At 34.8% G+C, this 17830-nt stretch overlaps 1 protein-coding gene across 1 annotated transcript in view; it reads left to right on the top strand.

Moving 5' to 3' along the window:
• Nucleotides 1–17830, top strand: part of MAP1B (microtubule associated protein 1B) — a 68022-nt gene that overhangs the window by 26783 nt on the left and 23409 nt on the right. The window contains exon 3 of the mRNA XM_081941845.1: nt 14112–14194. Within this exon, the coding sequence (XP_081797971.1) occupies nt 14112–14194 (83 nt within the window). The remainder of the gene's footprint in view (nt 1–14111; nt 14195–17830) is intronic.

The raw sequence follows: 17830 nt of genomic DNA, 5'->3' as shown, positions 1-17830 counted from the left end.
TAGATTTTATTAATTCTGAATAATTGAATTGAAATTTATGGTGAATTCTCCTGTCTCCCCTTTCTTGTTCCTCTTGTTGGGAAATAACTGCTTTTTTGGACACTCTGAAACAATGAAGAGTTGGTGGGCCAATGGGGAAACATCATTTCGGGCCTTTACCTCTGGAAGTGTTTCCATTATGTGTCTTTCCTTTTGTTGGTAGAAAGAATGTCTGGATTAGTATAGTTGGTATACATTATAGCAAATTGAAGGCAGAGATGTTTATGTATTACAAAAAAAGAAGGAAGGATAGTGCTGAAGAGCTTTGTTAAAACCCAACTGCAGGTGTTATAATGTAAAATGTGTGACCTTTGAAGACACATTCTGTTCAGGGACTAATTTTGCAAACACTAGAATTATATTCCTATTGTACATTTGAATATATTTGGTTTGGTTTGGTTTGGTTTATTTGGATTTATATGCCGCCCTTCTCCAAAAGGACTCAGGGCGGCGTACAACATTAAAAAAAACACATCCCAAAAGTTAAAAAAGATTAAATCCATATTTACTAAAAACCTTAGCAAAACTCTTCAGCCTGTAAATATTAATAATTCCCAGGCACTAAATTTCAAAGGAACACAATATTCTATTTTAAGAGATTTTTTTCTATATTAAAATGAATTAATAATTATAATTTGATTGCCCAACTAGCTGCCCAGCAATTATTTATGCTATATTTAGAACTTCTGAGATAATGGAATTTCAGTATAATCTTTTATTATTAAAAAGAACGTTGCCATTTTATCTATTTCCCCCTCTTTTCAATATGTGATTTGTTCTATTCAGATTCATGTAAGAAAGAACATTACTCAAATTGATTGATGGGTGGATGGATTGATTTAAAAATGTGTATGTCCATCCATCTTAAACATGTCTGGGCAGCTCATATTAGCAATAAAATCCAGCAACTATAAAATATAACCCAAACCTTTAAACTATCAAACAAAAACATTATTCAGATGATGACATAATTTCAGAAGTTGTATATTTGTATCTTCTGTCTTCTTAACCTTTCACCAGTGTATAGAACATTTTAAATAATATACTGAATGAATACATTGTAGTTATAGATCTAGAGAACATAAATTGGATTGTATCTTAAATATGCTTTTCTGACCTCATATATTTCTGCTCATAACTATTTATACTAATCAGTTTGCTTTAATGAGTAAATATGTTTTCAAATCTTTATTAAATACATGCAGAAATGTATGGGACTGGGAAATTTTGTAATAAAAAACCCCAGATCCTAAAACCATGCAAATGAGATAAAGCAAAGTTGAAAAGGAAATAGGAAAAAAGCCTCTTGTTGTTATAATGTTGTATAAACAGAATCATATCAAGACAACAGCAGGATCAGGGGTGGGCTTCAAAATTTTTAGCAAGGGGTTCTCTGCCAGGTTGCTCGGTGGGCGTGGCCATGGTGGCCAGGGTCTAGTCGCCCTTCACCATGGTGAGGGCATGTTTTTGCCCTCCCTGGACTCCGGTCTCCTTGGACTCCAGAGGTTTTCTTTGAGCCGCCAGGAGGGCGAAAATGGCCTTTCCAGGCTCCAGAGGCCCTCTGGAGGCCGTTTCTGGCCTTCCTGAACTTCCGATAGGCCCGTTTTTTGCGCTCCCCAAACACTTACCTGCATCCAAAATGGGCTGCGTGGGGACTCCTGAGAGGTTTGGGGCAAGGTGGGCAGGGCCAGCCAGGAATTGGATTTGGGGGTTCTCCGAACCGCACAGAATCTTAGCTAGAAGTTCTCCCAAACCCCTGCAAACTCCCAGCAGCACACCCCTGGATCAGATTGTTGGGAATGGCTGACCACTGGATCTTTAAATAACAGTACCAAGAGTTTGAAGAGGCTAAGTGTAGAAGAAAAACATAAGAAAAATAAGTGAGGTCCAGAACAATGTGTGTTATAAAGTTGTGGGTCAAGTTCAATAGTCAGAAGAAAAAGAAAGCCTCACCCATAAAATATTACAGTAGTTCTGGCAAAAAAACCATTGGGGTCTGCACCTATAAATGTCATCATCTACACATCCTTAGTCTTTCTAAGTGATGGATGAGTAGTTGACAATGCTCTTTATTTTTTTATAATTGCTCTAATTGGAATTGAAATGGAAGAGAGACAGTAACAGAAGTAGTAATGAAGGCATTAGATGTGACTTATTGTTCAATTTTTCTTATCTTCTTCCTCCCCTTTTCCAATTTAATAGGCATACTTCAAAATGTTATCAGGCAAAGAAGACTGGTTATATTTTACAGCATCATCTTTGTTGGGGATTAAACTTTTCATTTCATTATCAAACTATTTATTTGATATATATTCAGCCTTCTTTCTTTGTGACAGCTAACAAAGTTTATAAACAAAAGTCAAGATGTAAATTTTTTAAAAAAATACAAGTTAAAATTAGCAATGAAATGCTAAAATAATCTTAATGGTAAAACCCTTCTGAACAAGGTGCATCTCATTGTGATCATCACAATTTTGATAAAGGGAGTACAGCTCATTCCAAACAGGCTGAATTTCAGGTGGAATCCACTTTCCCGAATCCACTTTCCTATTTATCATCCTTGCCTTATTTGTATTTAATTTCACAGAGGCCATTCTTAAATAAAGACAGCTTTACTTCCTTAGAATTGGTTATAAAGGAACATGAGAGCCGAGTGTCATGGACATTCTGATAATACCCATTTCAAAAATTGTATATAACTTATCTTAGTGTTTCATGGGAGGCAAGGTAGGAATCCTGTGGGGCACAGTAGATCAACATTCAAGATATCAAATAATCTTACAGCACATTCTTCTGGAGAGAATGCAAAAGGGATGGGATTCAGCTGGTTTGGACTGGTTTGGGTGAATCAGTATTTCTAGTGAGCATTTGGTCCCTCCCACCCACCCATGTGGTTTCCTCTCCTATATCTCCCTGTTTTTGTGCGTCAGCTGTTTTACTCACAGACGCTGACATAGAAGGTAAGTTTTGAAGCTTGAAAAGGTTGTTTTTTGAATGCTACCTACATGTGCACAAAGTGTGCACTCACCGAACTGGTTGTTAAACTGGTTGCATCCCACCACTGGAATGAAACCATTTTAAAAGAATGCCCCCCCAATGTAATCCCACCACAGAAGTCTGTTCTAATTTAGTTAGAATGGAAGGAATTAATTATTAGCTCTATAGTTAATTCAATGATATAAATTAATAAATTCTTCAGCCAGCATGCTCTAAAATCAATTTAAAATAGAGGAGGTTGAGAAACGCTGTTCTAAAGAAAGCTTTCTGAATCTAAAATCCTCTGCTTACTTGGTATAGCGTATAGAATACTGATTCATTAAGTTGGAGAATTCTGGGAGTTGAAGTCCACAATCTTACAATTGATGTGTTTGAAAAATACTAATTTAGAGCAGTTCTCCATCTGTTGGGACTAAAATTAGCTATACTGACTGTAAATAGTTGTATCCCCAAAATATATGGAACACGCTTCGTTGAAAATGTTTGTCTGGAGAATAGATAATTCTTTCTTTAGTTTTGTGATGTTGCCTTGGATAACAGTGGCCGTTTATTTTACTGAATTGGTTCTGTTATTGGCTGGTATTGCTTCAAAAATCTTTTAAAACAGAGATTCTATTATGACTGAACCAAATGGTATGTACTTTTGATACTATTCCCATTATATTCTTGCTGTTCCAAGCTAGAAAACCACTGCATTTTTCCAACAGTATTTCCTATTATTCAGGACGGTGACTAAGGCTGAGACTTCCTTTGAATTCTTGGTATTTGTTTGTGAGCTGTTTCTGACAATTTCTTAAACCATCTTCAGGGACAATCACCATATACTCATTAATTAAAATGTAGCTGTTACCCTATTGCATCTTTTTCAAGGACAATCTTTTTCAAACAAGTTTAATATGCAGACTTCATATTCTAAAATATAAAGCATGGTAGGAGATAACTTAGGGTTGTTTCAAGCAGTACATATCAGTTAATAAAATAAGTTTAAACATATTAACATTATGCGAGATCATTGATGCCAGGAAGTATTAGTTGTCTTTAAATAAATTCAGATGGAGAATTGAAAGAATTAGGATTTCCTAAATGATTTAAGTGTTTTGAAAAATATGTTTAGCTTTCTTAAGAATATGCAAAATATGGCACTGAAAAATGTAATTTAACCAGAATGGCGTGAAAATAATGTTTAAAAGATGTCTCATAGTATCACAATATTTAGCTACTAGTAGGAGCAACTAAAATAGACAAAGGAGTCAGGATTAATTTATAACCTTATTTTAATATGTTGAATTGCTTCTTGAGACATTTTGGTTGAAAACAAGTATCACAATGATTACTCCTTAGTGTCCCCTAAACATCTCAGGAAATTACTGTATTAGAGTCTATAAAACTGTTGGAGGAAACCTTTCCAAAGATATTAAAATGCAAAGAATCTTTTGCATCTTATGATATATTATTTATATTCCATAAAGCTAGTGTTTTAATATGAGATAGCCAAGTAGGAAACTTACTGTAAAAACAGGATGTGAAGAACAAAATTTTGCATTAGAAAATATAATTTAGGTTACTTTTCATTTTTCAGAGAAATACCAGTTAAGCCACTTTTATCTGAATAGTTGATGAAGATAAATTACATTCTGCCTTTACTCAAAAGTTCTTAAGGCACACATAGTACTCCTTTTCTTGGCAAAGTTTTTTTCAGAAGTGGTTTGCCTTTCTCTCCTTCATAAGGCTGAGAGAAAGTGACTGGTCCAAGGTCACCCAGCTGGCTTCATGGCCAAGGTAGGATTGAATTCACAGTTTCCTGATTTCTAGCCTGATGCCACAACCACTGTTCTAAACTGACTGTCACATAATTTAATGGAGCCCAAATCAAGCTTCTATCTCTCCCCCTCCCTCCCTCCCCCTCTCTCCATTTATCTGTGAAGAGTAGCTTAATCAACATTTTAAAAATAGCTTTGTAGATAAACTATAGTAGATCATCTGAAAAAGAAATGTTGATTATGCTGACTTGCTACGGATGTTATGAAGGAATAGTGTATTTCCATTTACCTTAATTTGTCACTAAGAGACAAAACTATATAAGACGCAATCCACAAAATAGTACTAAGGCATTGGATGGTTTCCTCTTTAAGAAGATAGAAGAAGAAAACAAATAGAAACAGAATGGTGAAATGTGTGGAGAAAAGGAAAACATAATACAGGAATTAAGCAAAATTGAACATGAATGCAGGTAGTTCTCAACTTACAAGTAGAGTTGGAATCAGATCTTCCACCATTAAGTGATTCATCATGTGACTGTGACTGAATATATGATTTGTTTTTGCTATGTTCATTAAACAAATCTGACTTATTTCATTGACTTTGCTTGTTGGGAACAGCTGAGAAGATTGCAAATGGCAACCACATGACCCCAGGATGTTCAACCATTGTAAATCCATGCTGTTTGCCAAGTGCCTGAATCACCATCACATAACCATAGGGATGCTATGACAGTCTTAAGTGGGAGGATGTTTGTAAATCACTTTTTTCAGCTCCATTTAAATTTTGGTCACTAAAAAACGGTTGTGAGTTGAGGATTACCTCCATAGACAAACTTTTGTTGATCAGCAATGAACATCCTGGCCCGAACTCATAACTTTGGCAGATTGTTGGAGACCCTCCTTCTTGTTACCACTACCTGAGGTAGCAGTAGATTTATTTATTCAGCATATGATGTTGGTACATTACCCAGGAGACTAGTATAGAGCTGTTTTTTGGCTGCCTAAGACTCAGGCTGTTCATTTCATTTCATGCACTATCCAGGATGCACACAAGGGACAGTAGCAGAAGATTTGCAGAAGTTAAGAATACAGTACCAAAGAGGATTAAAAATCCAGCTGCATTTAGCCCCACAGCCACCTTGTTCTCAATGTTCTCACAGCTCTTTCTATGAGGATAGTGGGAAGTCCTGACCCAGTGCTATGGGTCAAACTATTTAATGAACATGCTACTAAAGGCATACATCATTACCACTTAATATCACTGCTGGCAATAATCTCTTTCCCTACTAATCTTCCACCTTTGTGTTAGCACACTGTCATTGAGAATTACAGCACTGTGAGAATCTGGAAAAGAAAATGACATCTTGCTTAGTTTCGGCTTGGCATGTACTACAAAAGCATGTATAATGATATCTTTCCATTGAAGCATTGTTTCTTTCTTTCTTTTTTTTGCTGCCCTCTGCTTAGAATTTTATATATATTTATTGGAAGTTAAGATACGCATTCTTGCCAACAATGTAGCTAAGACAGTTTACTGGTCTCTTTTCTTAAGCCCCATCATCTCTCTCTTTTTTTCCACAAAGAAAAGCTAATTTCCCTTGAGGTAGGTTTATTGTTTCAGGTGTGGTTTTGATGCAGGAATAATGTGAATGTTATGAGCATCAATTGCTTGGTGTTATTTGTGCATCAGTATTAAGGAAGATAAATCCATCTTAGGCACTTATGAATTATAACTTGGTAAATTAGAAAGCTAGTATTAGTCCATTAAGGAAAATATCAGATTGTTATTCTGTGGAATGGTCTGTAACTGTAGAATTATTAAACTAAATTAAAGCTAATGATATTTAATTAAATATGTTTAAATCAAATTAAAATTAAAACAAATCTTTACTATGGATATAGACCAGGGTACATTAAGCAACAATTTAAGGCCTTTAAGTGTACATTCAAACCATAGAAGAAAAGCAACGTAGGATTTTGATTTATATATGTATGCAATTGTGACCATTTAGATAATGGCTCTAGCAGTTACCTTGGAATTCCAGCTTTATTAAAACATAAATAGAAGCAGTGTGACAAGGTATAATATATAGAACAGTTTTGAAGAAACATTTATTCCCCTAGTAAATAATAAGGGCAAAAGGTCAGCTGTTTGTCTGTGGTTGATTAATGGCAGTAGTTTGACAGCAAATTAAATGTCACACAAAGTTGGCAAATGATACAACAAATCAATATATAGTGATAAGAGCAGATACAATTATTTTGGTAGTCAACACCATTAGTTGCACACAACTTGATTTAAGGCAACAGTTTACTTCAGAGACTTCCCTACAAAATTATTTGAGTTTTCAAAAGACCCGACAAAGTATTGTGGCAGTAAATAGAACAATTCCAAGTAGATTGTATTTTCATGAGACAGTTGATGCCTCTTCTTAAAAGCTAAGGTAGAACAAACAATCCATTATTAAAATTTACCAGCAAGTATCAAGCCAAACTTATTTTAAGATTTCAGATAAATAATTGGTTAATTTAGATTTACAAATCTTTACTGAATACATAGCTGCTCTTTAGGTGTAATAGTTATTTGTTCCCTAAAGATGTTCCAACTACCATATTTTTGGAGTATCAGATGCAGCTTTTCCCCCTCTAAAAGAGGGCGAAAATTTGGGTGTGTTTTATACACCAAATGAGCCCCGCCCACCCATCGCCCACCACCCTTTGGTCTCTGCCTCCCAGCAATTTACCTCCTTGCAGCAAATGGAGAAAATGGGGAACTGAAATTGAAAGTGAAACTTGCTGTTTGCTGCAAGGGGCAAATTGCTGGGAGGCAGAGGCAGATTTTTTTGCCTTGCTTTCCTCCCCCAAAACTAGTTGCGGCTTATACTTTGGAGTGTCTTATACTCAGAAAAATACAGTAGATAATTCAAAATATTTTTCATCATTAGCAAATAAGAATCAAACTCTTGAAAAGTGCCATAACTGAAATACCACCCCTTCCCCCACCAAAACCAATGTTTACATTTTGTATGTATTAATCTTTTTTTTTTTTTTGCTTTGCAATTAAATACCGGTATCTAGTAAAATACTTGAAGGGATATTGTGTGTTTTTTTAATTAATCATAAATATTTTCTCAGTTCAATTTTTGGAATTTGGAAAAAGCTCATAGCCTGCAATTCTTCTAAATATATTTATTCAGTTCAGATCTTATTGAACTCAGAAACTTCTATTTCTGAAAAAAATCAGTATGCTCAAAATTACATCGCAAAATGGCTTTAAGGGCTTTACTTTGATAAATAAAAGCTGTAGGAGAAGCCAAGTACAAAATGCAAATCGCTAGAAACACATATTAGAAACTGATGTTACTTTTGTCAGAGAATCTTTAAATATATTGCTGGAAAATGTTCATTTTGTAATTTTCTAATCTGAATTGTTTTTAATATCCCATTGCTAATTAATTTAATTTATATAACTTCCTAAATCAACAGAGTTGATTAAAAAAACAAAAAAACTAATATACATGTACAAAAAGTACACAGTAGCTGAGAAAACCAATAATCATCTATGTAGTCAGGAGACAGATTCCCCTCACTCCAAATAATTGGATGACTTCACCCAGCAGCTTTCTATAAATAGTTAAATAGGAGGGGGAGGAGAAAGAAAGGGGCCCTGTGGCATCCCACAAAGTTGTGGTTGTGGGCTGGACCTTTCCTCTGCAACTTGAACCAACCCCAGATAAAGAAGAACCAACACAGCAGAACACAACGCCACCCTAACCCTTGGAGCAGGCCAGGAAGATACCATAATTGATGGTATTGAAGGCGGCTGACAAAAGTCAAAGGCAAGGCTCGAGATACTATTCTCTTCCTGCTCCCAGCAGATGACATCCAAGAGTGTGATCAGTGCCATCTTAGTCCTATATACATGACTGAATCCCAGCTGAAAGGGATCCAGATAATCCACTTTTTCCAGAGTCCTCTGACCTGCAGCAGAATCACTTCTTTTATAGCTTTCTCTACAAAGGGAAGATTGGAAATTAGATGAAAATGATCCGGATTATCTGGGTCAAGCAATGGCCCCTTGTGGAGGGGGTGCACCATTACCTTCTCAAAAGCCTTTTCCTTTTTCTTTCTGCATTTTTCTTGCTTTCCATTGTTTTCTTTAATTTGAATTTTTGTTTTTGTCCTTTACTATTGCTAAAAACTTAAATATAAAGTATTTTTTTAAAAAAGTGATAAATAACTCACCAATTAAAACTAATAAGATATGGAAAGCATGCATAATATGCCTTCTGAACCCCCCCCCCCCAAATCCTTAATAGCAGCTCTGCTTTGGGAAACGTGTGAAAGGAATTGAAAGGGCTTAGAGTGGAAGAGTTGGCACTTTTCCAAGCACCGGCCAACTGTGTCTTCAGTGGAGATGTACCATACGAATTTTACTTCCTCCCTTCCTCCTTTCTTTTGGGAGATATTTGAATGCATATTGTTTGTTTTTCAGAGTTATTCTGTTGATTGATAGGCAGAAACTTTTAAATATCTTATTTCCTTCATTCCATTGGATTAAAAATGATAAATATGATACCAGATTAAACAATTTTATTGTGAGTAAAAATAAATTTCAGTAAATGACGGCTGATAAGAATATTCTGTAAATGTTATCCTAATTATGCTGCTTTTTAATGAATTGACACTGTCCCTTTGGGTAAAGTTTTAAAATCACAAACATATGGTCCAGAGGCCATGAACAGAATGTTCTCCTCCCTGGGGAATGGTCAATTCAGTGATTGAAACACATATTTTTGGTTCCTGCCTTTGTGAATGGCTTTGAGTAGCTTGCTGTTAACAACCTACTCAAAGCAAACTTCCTGTTTGGATGAAAATATTAAAACAAGGAATTCATTTCCTAATTACCATACTAAACATTTATGTTAAATTTGTTCTGTTTCACTTTTTTTTAAAAAATCTGAGATTCAAATAAATCTTTAAAAACAAAATTGTTCCTTATTTTCAAATGAGGGCTCTTTATAGACTCTATTTTGCACATAAATTTTCCATTTGACAGAAAGAAGTTGGACTCCATAATTATCTCTAAGCTAATTTGCAAAGAGACACAGAAAAGCTACCAGCCTGCTCATTTTTGTCTTTGTTTTTCAACTGAAGGTTCATAAGAACTAAACAAAATAACCGGTAGGTTCATTTGGCAGGGACGAAAAGCGAGGATTAAACTAGTCAATGCAAGACAGCAAGGAGAGGGGAGGTTTAGCATTACCAAATTGGGATCTATACGCATCAGCAGTAACAATAACATGGGTGAAGGATTGGATAGAGCTAAAGAATAAAAGAATTTTGACCTTAGAAGGCCATGATTTGCAAGCAGGCTGGCATACATTCCTATGGGATAATAAAATAAAACGCACAAATACTTCCAAAATCATTTAATTAGAAGAGTGTTATTGCAAAAATGGCTCAAAATAAAAAAAAATCCACTATGTGAAAATTCCGAATTGGCTATCACCGACAGAAAGGACGACCCATCCAAATTTTATAGATTTGAACAAAATGCTAAGATGTAGAGACTTAATTGATAGACAGGGAAATTTAAAAACAATTGAAGAATTGGCAGAACAGAACATGAAAGTTGACTGGCTAACTTCCCTGCAAATCAAAACTAAATACAATAAAGATACTAAATTATATGACATTGAAACAGAACCACACAAATTGGATAAAATTATTCAAAGCTCAGATAGAAAGATGATGGGGAGAATATATAAATTTCCCCTGAAGTATAAAATGGAAGAGGAAATTGTGAAAGAATAAATGATAAAATGGGCGCAGAACTTTGGCTATAATATTAAATTAGACAAATGGGAAAATTTTTGGGGAACAAACTTTAAAATGACATTATCAGTTGCATACAAGGAAAACCAGTACAAAATGTTTTATAGATGGCACCTGGCACCAACAAGGTTAGCTAAAATCTCAACAAATACCGCCCCAAAATGTTGGAAATGCGAATCAATACACGGAACATATTATCATTTATGGTGGATTTGTGGGAAGGCTAAAATTTTTTGGAAAAAGATCAGAAATTGGCTGGAGGCAATAACAGGTGTTTAAATAGAATGGAAACCTGAATTTTTTTTTTATTAGGAATAATGTCTGCAAAATATAAAAAAGAAATGCAGTATTTAATACTACATATAATTACAGTGGCAAGGATTGCCTTTGCCCAGAAATGGAAAAACAAATTAACTCCAAGCGAAGATGAAATAATAAGAAAGGTTATAGATTGTGCTGAAATGGACAAACTAACTAAAGAAATTCAGGGAAAAGAAGAAACAAAATTCAGATATGGGATAAATGGTATAGGTGGATGGAGGAAAGAAACAAGAGTCAATGAAGGAATATAACAAAACTCAAAAATAATAGTTATGAGTAAAATAAGAGAGTTAAGAATGGTGAAATCCAAATGAAATACAATAGAAGGGGAAATAATATAAAGGTGAGCGGTATCGATTGATAATTGCTATTAGAAAGAACAAGAAGTTCCTGTTTGCATTGCATTGTGTAAATGTGTTGTACGTCTAAGTTTTGTGTGTGTGTATTTTATATGTTTGTTAATAAAATTGAAAAATTGAAAAAAAGAAAAGAAAGAATTGCTCATGTGACATAAGTTAAGTGCCTTGTACTGCAATATCTGCAGTAAATTTATTATTCATACCATAAAAGGGAAACTTAAGTGGAGTCCTATGCATTTCAGAACTAATTCCCTCCCAAATATAGTACTTTTTATTCTCACATAAACATGCATTGGATTATAATTCCACAGGCATAGTTATTTTGAAAAGCAAGGCTTTATTAAGTTTTTCTCAAATGTTGAATGTCTGCCTCTCCCATAAATTATCAAATGGAATCTTTTTTAAAAATAATATCACTCTTTCCCTTTCTTCATGGAAACTCTAGCAGACATTTCATAGATCCTTCATGTTCAACGTTTTGGTTAAAATAGAGAAGCAAATTATCGTTACATGCTATAATGGTGATATGTTTTGACTAATTTATTGAACATTACATAGATCTGTGATGAAAGATATGGTGATTTAATAACAATGTTAATCGAAGTTGCTACTGTGGAAATAGTGTCAAAGTAATGGTGTCTTTATTTACCCATGCCTCTATTTATTATTTCAGAAGTAAACTTTATCTAAAATAAATGGTCTTGTATACAAAGGAAATGATATTTAGAGCACAGAGAAGATAAAATCAATTTCACTGTAAAGGATTACTTGGCCATCTGACTTGCTCTATGAACATTCTGAGCAAAAGAAATTCTTAACAAGGGTGCAGTGCATCTGTAGAATATTGTGCCAGAAGGAAATATTTTCAACTAGAGATCCCAGATTCAGGCTGCAAAAATCTGTATGCCAACAAAGAAATACACAAAAAAAATTTGCTTCCATCTTCAGATCAACTGGATTTTTGCAGCCCAGATTTTGTAGCTCAAAAGGACTTTATTTAATCAATGGGGCGACAGATGTCAGAGACAGATGCTGCAAAACGGGGGGGGGGAATCCATGTGCTATCAATATAGAACTAGATCAGCCCTCTTAATCTATTCACTATCTCAGAACTGAATAAGAATAATTAGAGATAGCATAGCCTTCAATAACCATGTCCTCTAGGTGTATTGAAACCCTAACTCTAAATATTCTCATTCAGGCTAGTTAGCATATACTTTTATTTTCTAAATAGACCTAATATGACCTAACTGTAGAGAAAGATTTCTATATTTATTGCTGTCCTATTAGTTTATTATATCTACTGTAAAGACTAAAAGATAGATACACACGTATGTATGTATGTATCAATGGTGGGTTCCGGATCCCGTTGCAACTGGTATGTTTGCAACGGGGCCCTGCGTCCACTACAGGAACATGTGCATGCTATGCACATGTGTCCTTACCTCTTGCAATGCCTCCACGACGCTCCAGCTGCTTGGCGGAGCGTTGCGCAGGCACCGTGCGCTCTGTGCATGGAAGCAGAAGCGCCAAAGAGCTCAAATACAGGTAAGGAGCTCGGGCGGGTGGGTGGACCCTCAGGAGCACCATACTGGAATGGTACCTGGTGCTCTGGGCAGGCACCAGTATGCCCGTACCGGGTGTATTGCCTGCAACCACTGGTATGTATGTATGCATGTATATATGTATGTATGTATGTATGTATGTATGTATGTATGTATGTATGTATGTATGTATGTATCAGTAGTGGGATTCAAAAAAATTTGCTACCGGTTCTGTGGGCATGGCTTGGTGGGTGTGGCAGGGGAAGGATACTGTAAAATCTCCATTCCCACGTCACTCCAGGTGAAGGTTACTGCAAAATCCCCATTCCCTCCTGATCAGCTGGGACTTGGGAGGCAGAGAATAGATGGGGGCAGGGCCAGTCAGAGGTGGTATTTACCAGTTCTCCGAACTACTGAGAATTTCCGCTACCGGTTCTCCAGAACTGGTCAGAACCTGCTAAATACCACCTCTGGTATGTATGTATGTATGTATGTATGTATGTATGTATGTATGTATGTATGTATGTATGTATATCACAAGCCAATTTAACTTGATTAACTTTAATTGATGTAGCTTAACTTTAATTGATGTAACTAATCAATTAAATATTGTGTTGCTAGTGATTTTGTACAAACAATATAGAGACGACTTTGAGAAAAGATCTTTATAGGACAAGTTGGCATTTGAATAAGCATAGATGACATATTGTTGATCATTACTAATACCAAAAGCTCAATTTTATAACTTTACTAGTACAAATTATTATCCTGAATTATGTTGAACTGAAAAAAATATAATTTTTAAAAAACTTGTCAATTAAACAGTTTTCTCTCTGCATGCTTTTTTAATAAAATGTGCCACACTTCTTTCCTAAGATGTTGGTCTAATTGCCAGTTGGGTGCTTAAACAGTGGCTTTGCCTTCATAATCCGTCTAAATTGCCAATTAATTTTACTCCCTCAAACAAAGAAGCACCCATCAGAATGATGCCAAGAAAAGGAAAGTTAGAAAAAGCTATGGCTGGCAGTTGCATTGAAAAATAAACACATTTCCGGTAATATGAAAAAAAAATGAATCAAAAGATTTGGTTTTAAACTATGTTGTGGGATCACAATTATTTCATAATACTAACATGTAGATTTTATTTTAAATGTTCTGTAAAAAAGCAATTTGCTTAGAAGAATAAATATGTATAGGGAAACCATAAATGCAAGATTTAAAATTCATTTTTCTTATCTTCCATATTCTCACAGGTCAGAAAATCCTTCACCACAGAAGTGAAGTTTTAGAAACTGTTGTGCTGATTAATCCTTCAGATGAAGCAGTCAGCACTGAGGTAAAGTAGTTTAAAAAAAAACATACCTATGCTGATATACTTTAAGCAAAATTACATACTATGGGCTTAGCAATTAGACTAGAGATACTGATATTTTTATTTATCTATTTTATCTATATCACTCAAAATGAAATAGAATGCATGTCTACTGTTAAGTAAGTTCTACTGAGTTTAGTGTGAATTATATTCAAGTACAATAATAGTGTATATTAATATTGTGGTCTAATTGTGTTATATTTTCGGTTTCATGTTTACCTCTCATTTTTTCATCCACTCCTAAATTAAAATAAACCCTAAATATATGAATCAATAAATAAATGATATTTCATATACCCTTCTGTTTCCTTGGTAACATTTATATCTTCTTCTATAATTTATGAGGAAAAAGCAAATGATGTGAATATAAAATAACATGCATGGCAGACTGATGGGAGTATCCTGTTTCTCTCAGCAGTCAATCAAATGCTTGTGACAAATCTATAAATACTCAGAGAGACAGGTCACTTTTCCTATTGTTCCCACCCATTCATCTAAACCATCTTGAAGAGTAGTGCACATTCATCAATTTGATTAAAGCTCTTCTACATGTTTTACTGCTTATTTTAAATTAATTTCTGATTGTGACATTTTTTTTCTTATGGTTTTCTACAAGTTTTCCAAATATTTAATATCCTGTTGATATTTTCCCACCAATATCAACTTGCATGTATAATTTTCTGAGTCCTTTTGGATATTTTTAAAATTACCATTTGATTGGTTATTTTCTTCCCGTTTTTCATGGAGATGATTTTCTGGAGAATGTTCTATATCTTTATAAAATATTGCCAATTGTTATCTTTAATTTGAGAACTCTTGAATCATTGTCTTTCTTTAACATATATTTAATTTCCTTATCATCCAAAATCCTGATCTCTTTACTTGCAGACTCCCTTTATCTTAATGAATGGGCTGCTTTTGTTTGTTGTTTTGCTAAAGTTAATTTTGATCTTATCTGAGGAAGTTTTTTATTTCTAAAAAAAAGTCTTTTCCTTTTTTTACAGTAATATAATAGATATTCCTCATTATAAGTTGACAACGTTCTCTCAGTGATATTTGGCAAGAATTCTGTCAATTTCTTACTTTTGCCAATTTCTGCATGCCATCCTCTTAAATACATAGAATATAGGAGTATAATGCAGAAGCCATATATTAGTGAAATATTTTTGTCTGTCTGTTTTTCCTGGAAAAGCTGTTCACTTTGTAAAATATGCTGGCAGCCTTTCTAGAGTCTTAGTACCAACAAAAGAAGAGAAGTCTGTTTTTAATGAATCTAGTGCACTTAAAAGGGATGAAATTTAAGTGACATTCATAAGATAGTCAAACACTAATCTCATTGTTTAATAATAATGATAAACAGGAAAGAGACATAGCCCATTAAAAGTAAAGGTACATTTTTATTTCCCAGCATAACTAGTTTTAAATCAACATTGAATTTGCTTTTTTCTGTTTCTTAAGCTTTTAGTGATTATCCCAGAACTCATTATAAAAGGTAATTCATTGAATCATATGTGTCTGAAGGGAGGAGCAAATGAGAAAGCACATGTTGTCCCAATGCAAACTCCATGGCATGTGTGGTGTTTTATACTCTCTGAGCTTGATTGTTTTCTTGCAGACGTTTCATTGCCAAACTAGGTAACATAATCAGAATTGACATAGCTCAACCTTGAGCTACAAATATTCTATTCTTTCAATTCCATGACATATATTTGTGCTGGGCATTAGGACGCAAGTATGAAAGGATTGGATTTGCATCATAATGTCATGAAGCACATTATTGATATTTTTTTTATCACTGCAGATAGCTATGAACATCCATACATTGAATCAAAACTGTGGGGATACTTGTTTTTTTATGGCCTATTCTAATTTATTGACAATCAAAGACAAGATGAAAACTGTGTTATTATTGATCTGAAGAAATTACTCTCATCGCTAGCTATAAAGATAGACCTCACTTAACAACCATAAGTGGGACTGGCAACTCATCACTAAGTAGCACAGTAGTTAAGCAAGATGGCATGTGACTGTGATGGGCTTATAACTCCACTTCCACTGCGGTCATTAAGCAAATCACCCACAGTCATTAAGTGAGGCATTAAATGATCACAACTTGTTGATTTTACTTCTGGCTTCTCCTTTGAGAAGTTGTTTATTGGAAGCTGGCTGTGAAGCATGCAAATTGTGATCACATAACTGTGGGGATACTTCAAAGGGTACCATTGTAACTTTGAATGATCTCTAAACAAGACAGTTGTTAAGTGAGGACTACCTGTAATTATATATTTCTGACACATGATTTCCTGCATTTGGTAACATACAGTAGCATTAAAAAGATCATTAATTCGATTTCTCCTGCAACTACAGGTAGGAGGATGAGGTACTTTTTCTCTGCTAATAATTATCTCTTGTTGATGAAAATTAAATCCCCTCACACAGGTGGGGGCTATTTTGATCTCAGGTTGGTATCATTCAAAGCCCTGTGGTCTTGTGAGACTTTCTTAGAATTTGGAAAGCTAAGGAAATTAATAGCCTGGCTCTTAGTCCAGAGAGAACAGCAGGAAGTCCACTTTGCAGCATTTCCTTCCTATGTGGAAGTAATTTTCCCATTGCTAGAATCACCCACTTTGGCCCACCTCCTGTGGCTTTCCCTTTCCTGCTAGGTAATAAGGCACAGTGGTCACAATTCCCCTATCCTCCACAGATGTTCTCCACAGAATGCTTTTGTTTTATACCCACAGTGGATGGGCGGTTTTCTCTTTAGCAGCAAACTGCAGTCAGATAAAAGAGGATGAATGTTAGCTCATTGCCATGGTTAGCACTACCACATAAACCAGACGAAGGGGTAGCTAGATAATTGTGTCAGGGAAAGGAAGGGTGAGGTTACTGAGAGGGATAAGATGCTGATGATGATTGTGGAGACAAAACCAGTGTTCCCATAGAAGGGAGACTTAAGCTTTGGATTCTCTTTTCCATGCATGTTTACTATGGAATACAGCATATATCCTATGAAAATAAATCATATAAATCGTGTGTGTCTTTTTAACAATCTTTTTAAAGCTTTTATTTAATATTTCAGATTTAATATACCAAATTTAGTTTCAGACCAAATTATTGATGCATATCTTGGAATCATCTGGCGTTGTTGTTATGAAAACATATCTGTTTAAGTCTCTTCCCTTGAATGCTCACCTAGAATATACTGTTATTCCACTTCAGGGCAAGGCAAATTCTGGGGTCACATATGCTAATCAATTACGTATGTGGTTGCTTTCCTTGGCATTAACATCAAAAAGCCTGGATGACTTACTAGATGATAGCAAAGAAGTACAAAAATTATTTTTGATTTCCTCTAATGGTCATCCAGATCTTTGCAATCTGGTAGTCCCAACATTGCACAGACCAAATCCACTGTTTAGGATTATTGTGAATAACACCATAGATGCTTATTTTTCCAAACTTCCCAAACTTCTTAATTTTCACTGGACTTGCTATTCTGTTCTTTTAACTTGATTGGATTAACATTATTGTTTTGATTTTAAATAGGATTCCCCTTTCATTTTCTAATATTGTTGTTGTTAGTTGCGAAGTCATGTCCGA

Source organism: Natrix helvetica (assembly GCF_964273705.1).
Source record: "Natrix helvetica genome assembly, chromosome: 2".
Taxonomy (NCBI): domain Eukaryota; kingdom Metazoa; phylum Chordata; class Lepidosauria; order Squamata; family Natricidae; genus Natrix; species Natrix helvetica.
Note: the sequence above shows the minus strand (reverse complement) of the source record. Positions and strands in the feature narration are given on the sequence as shown.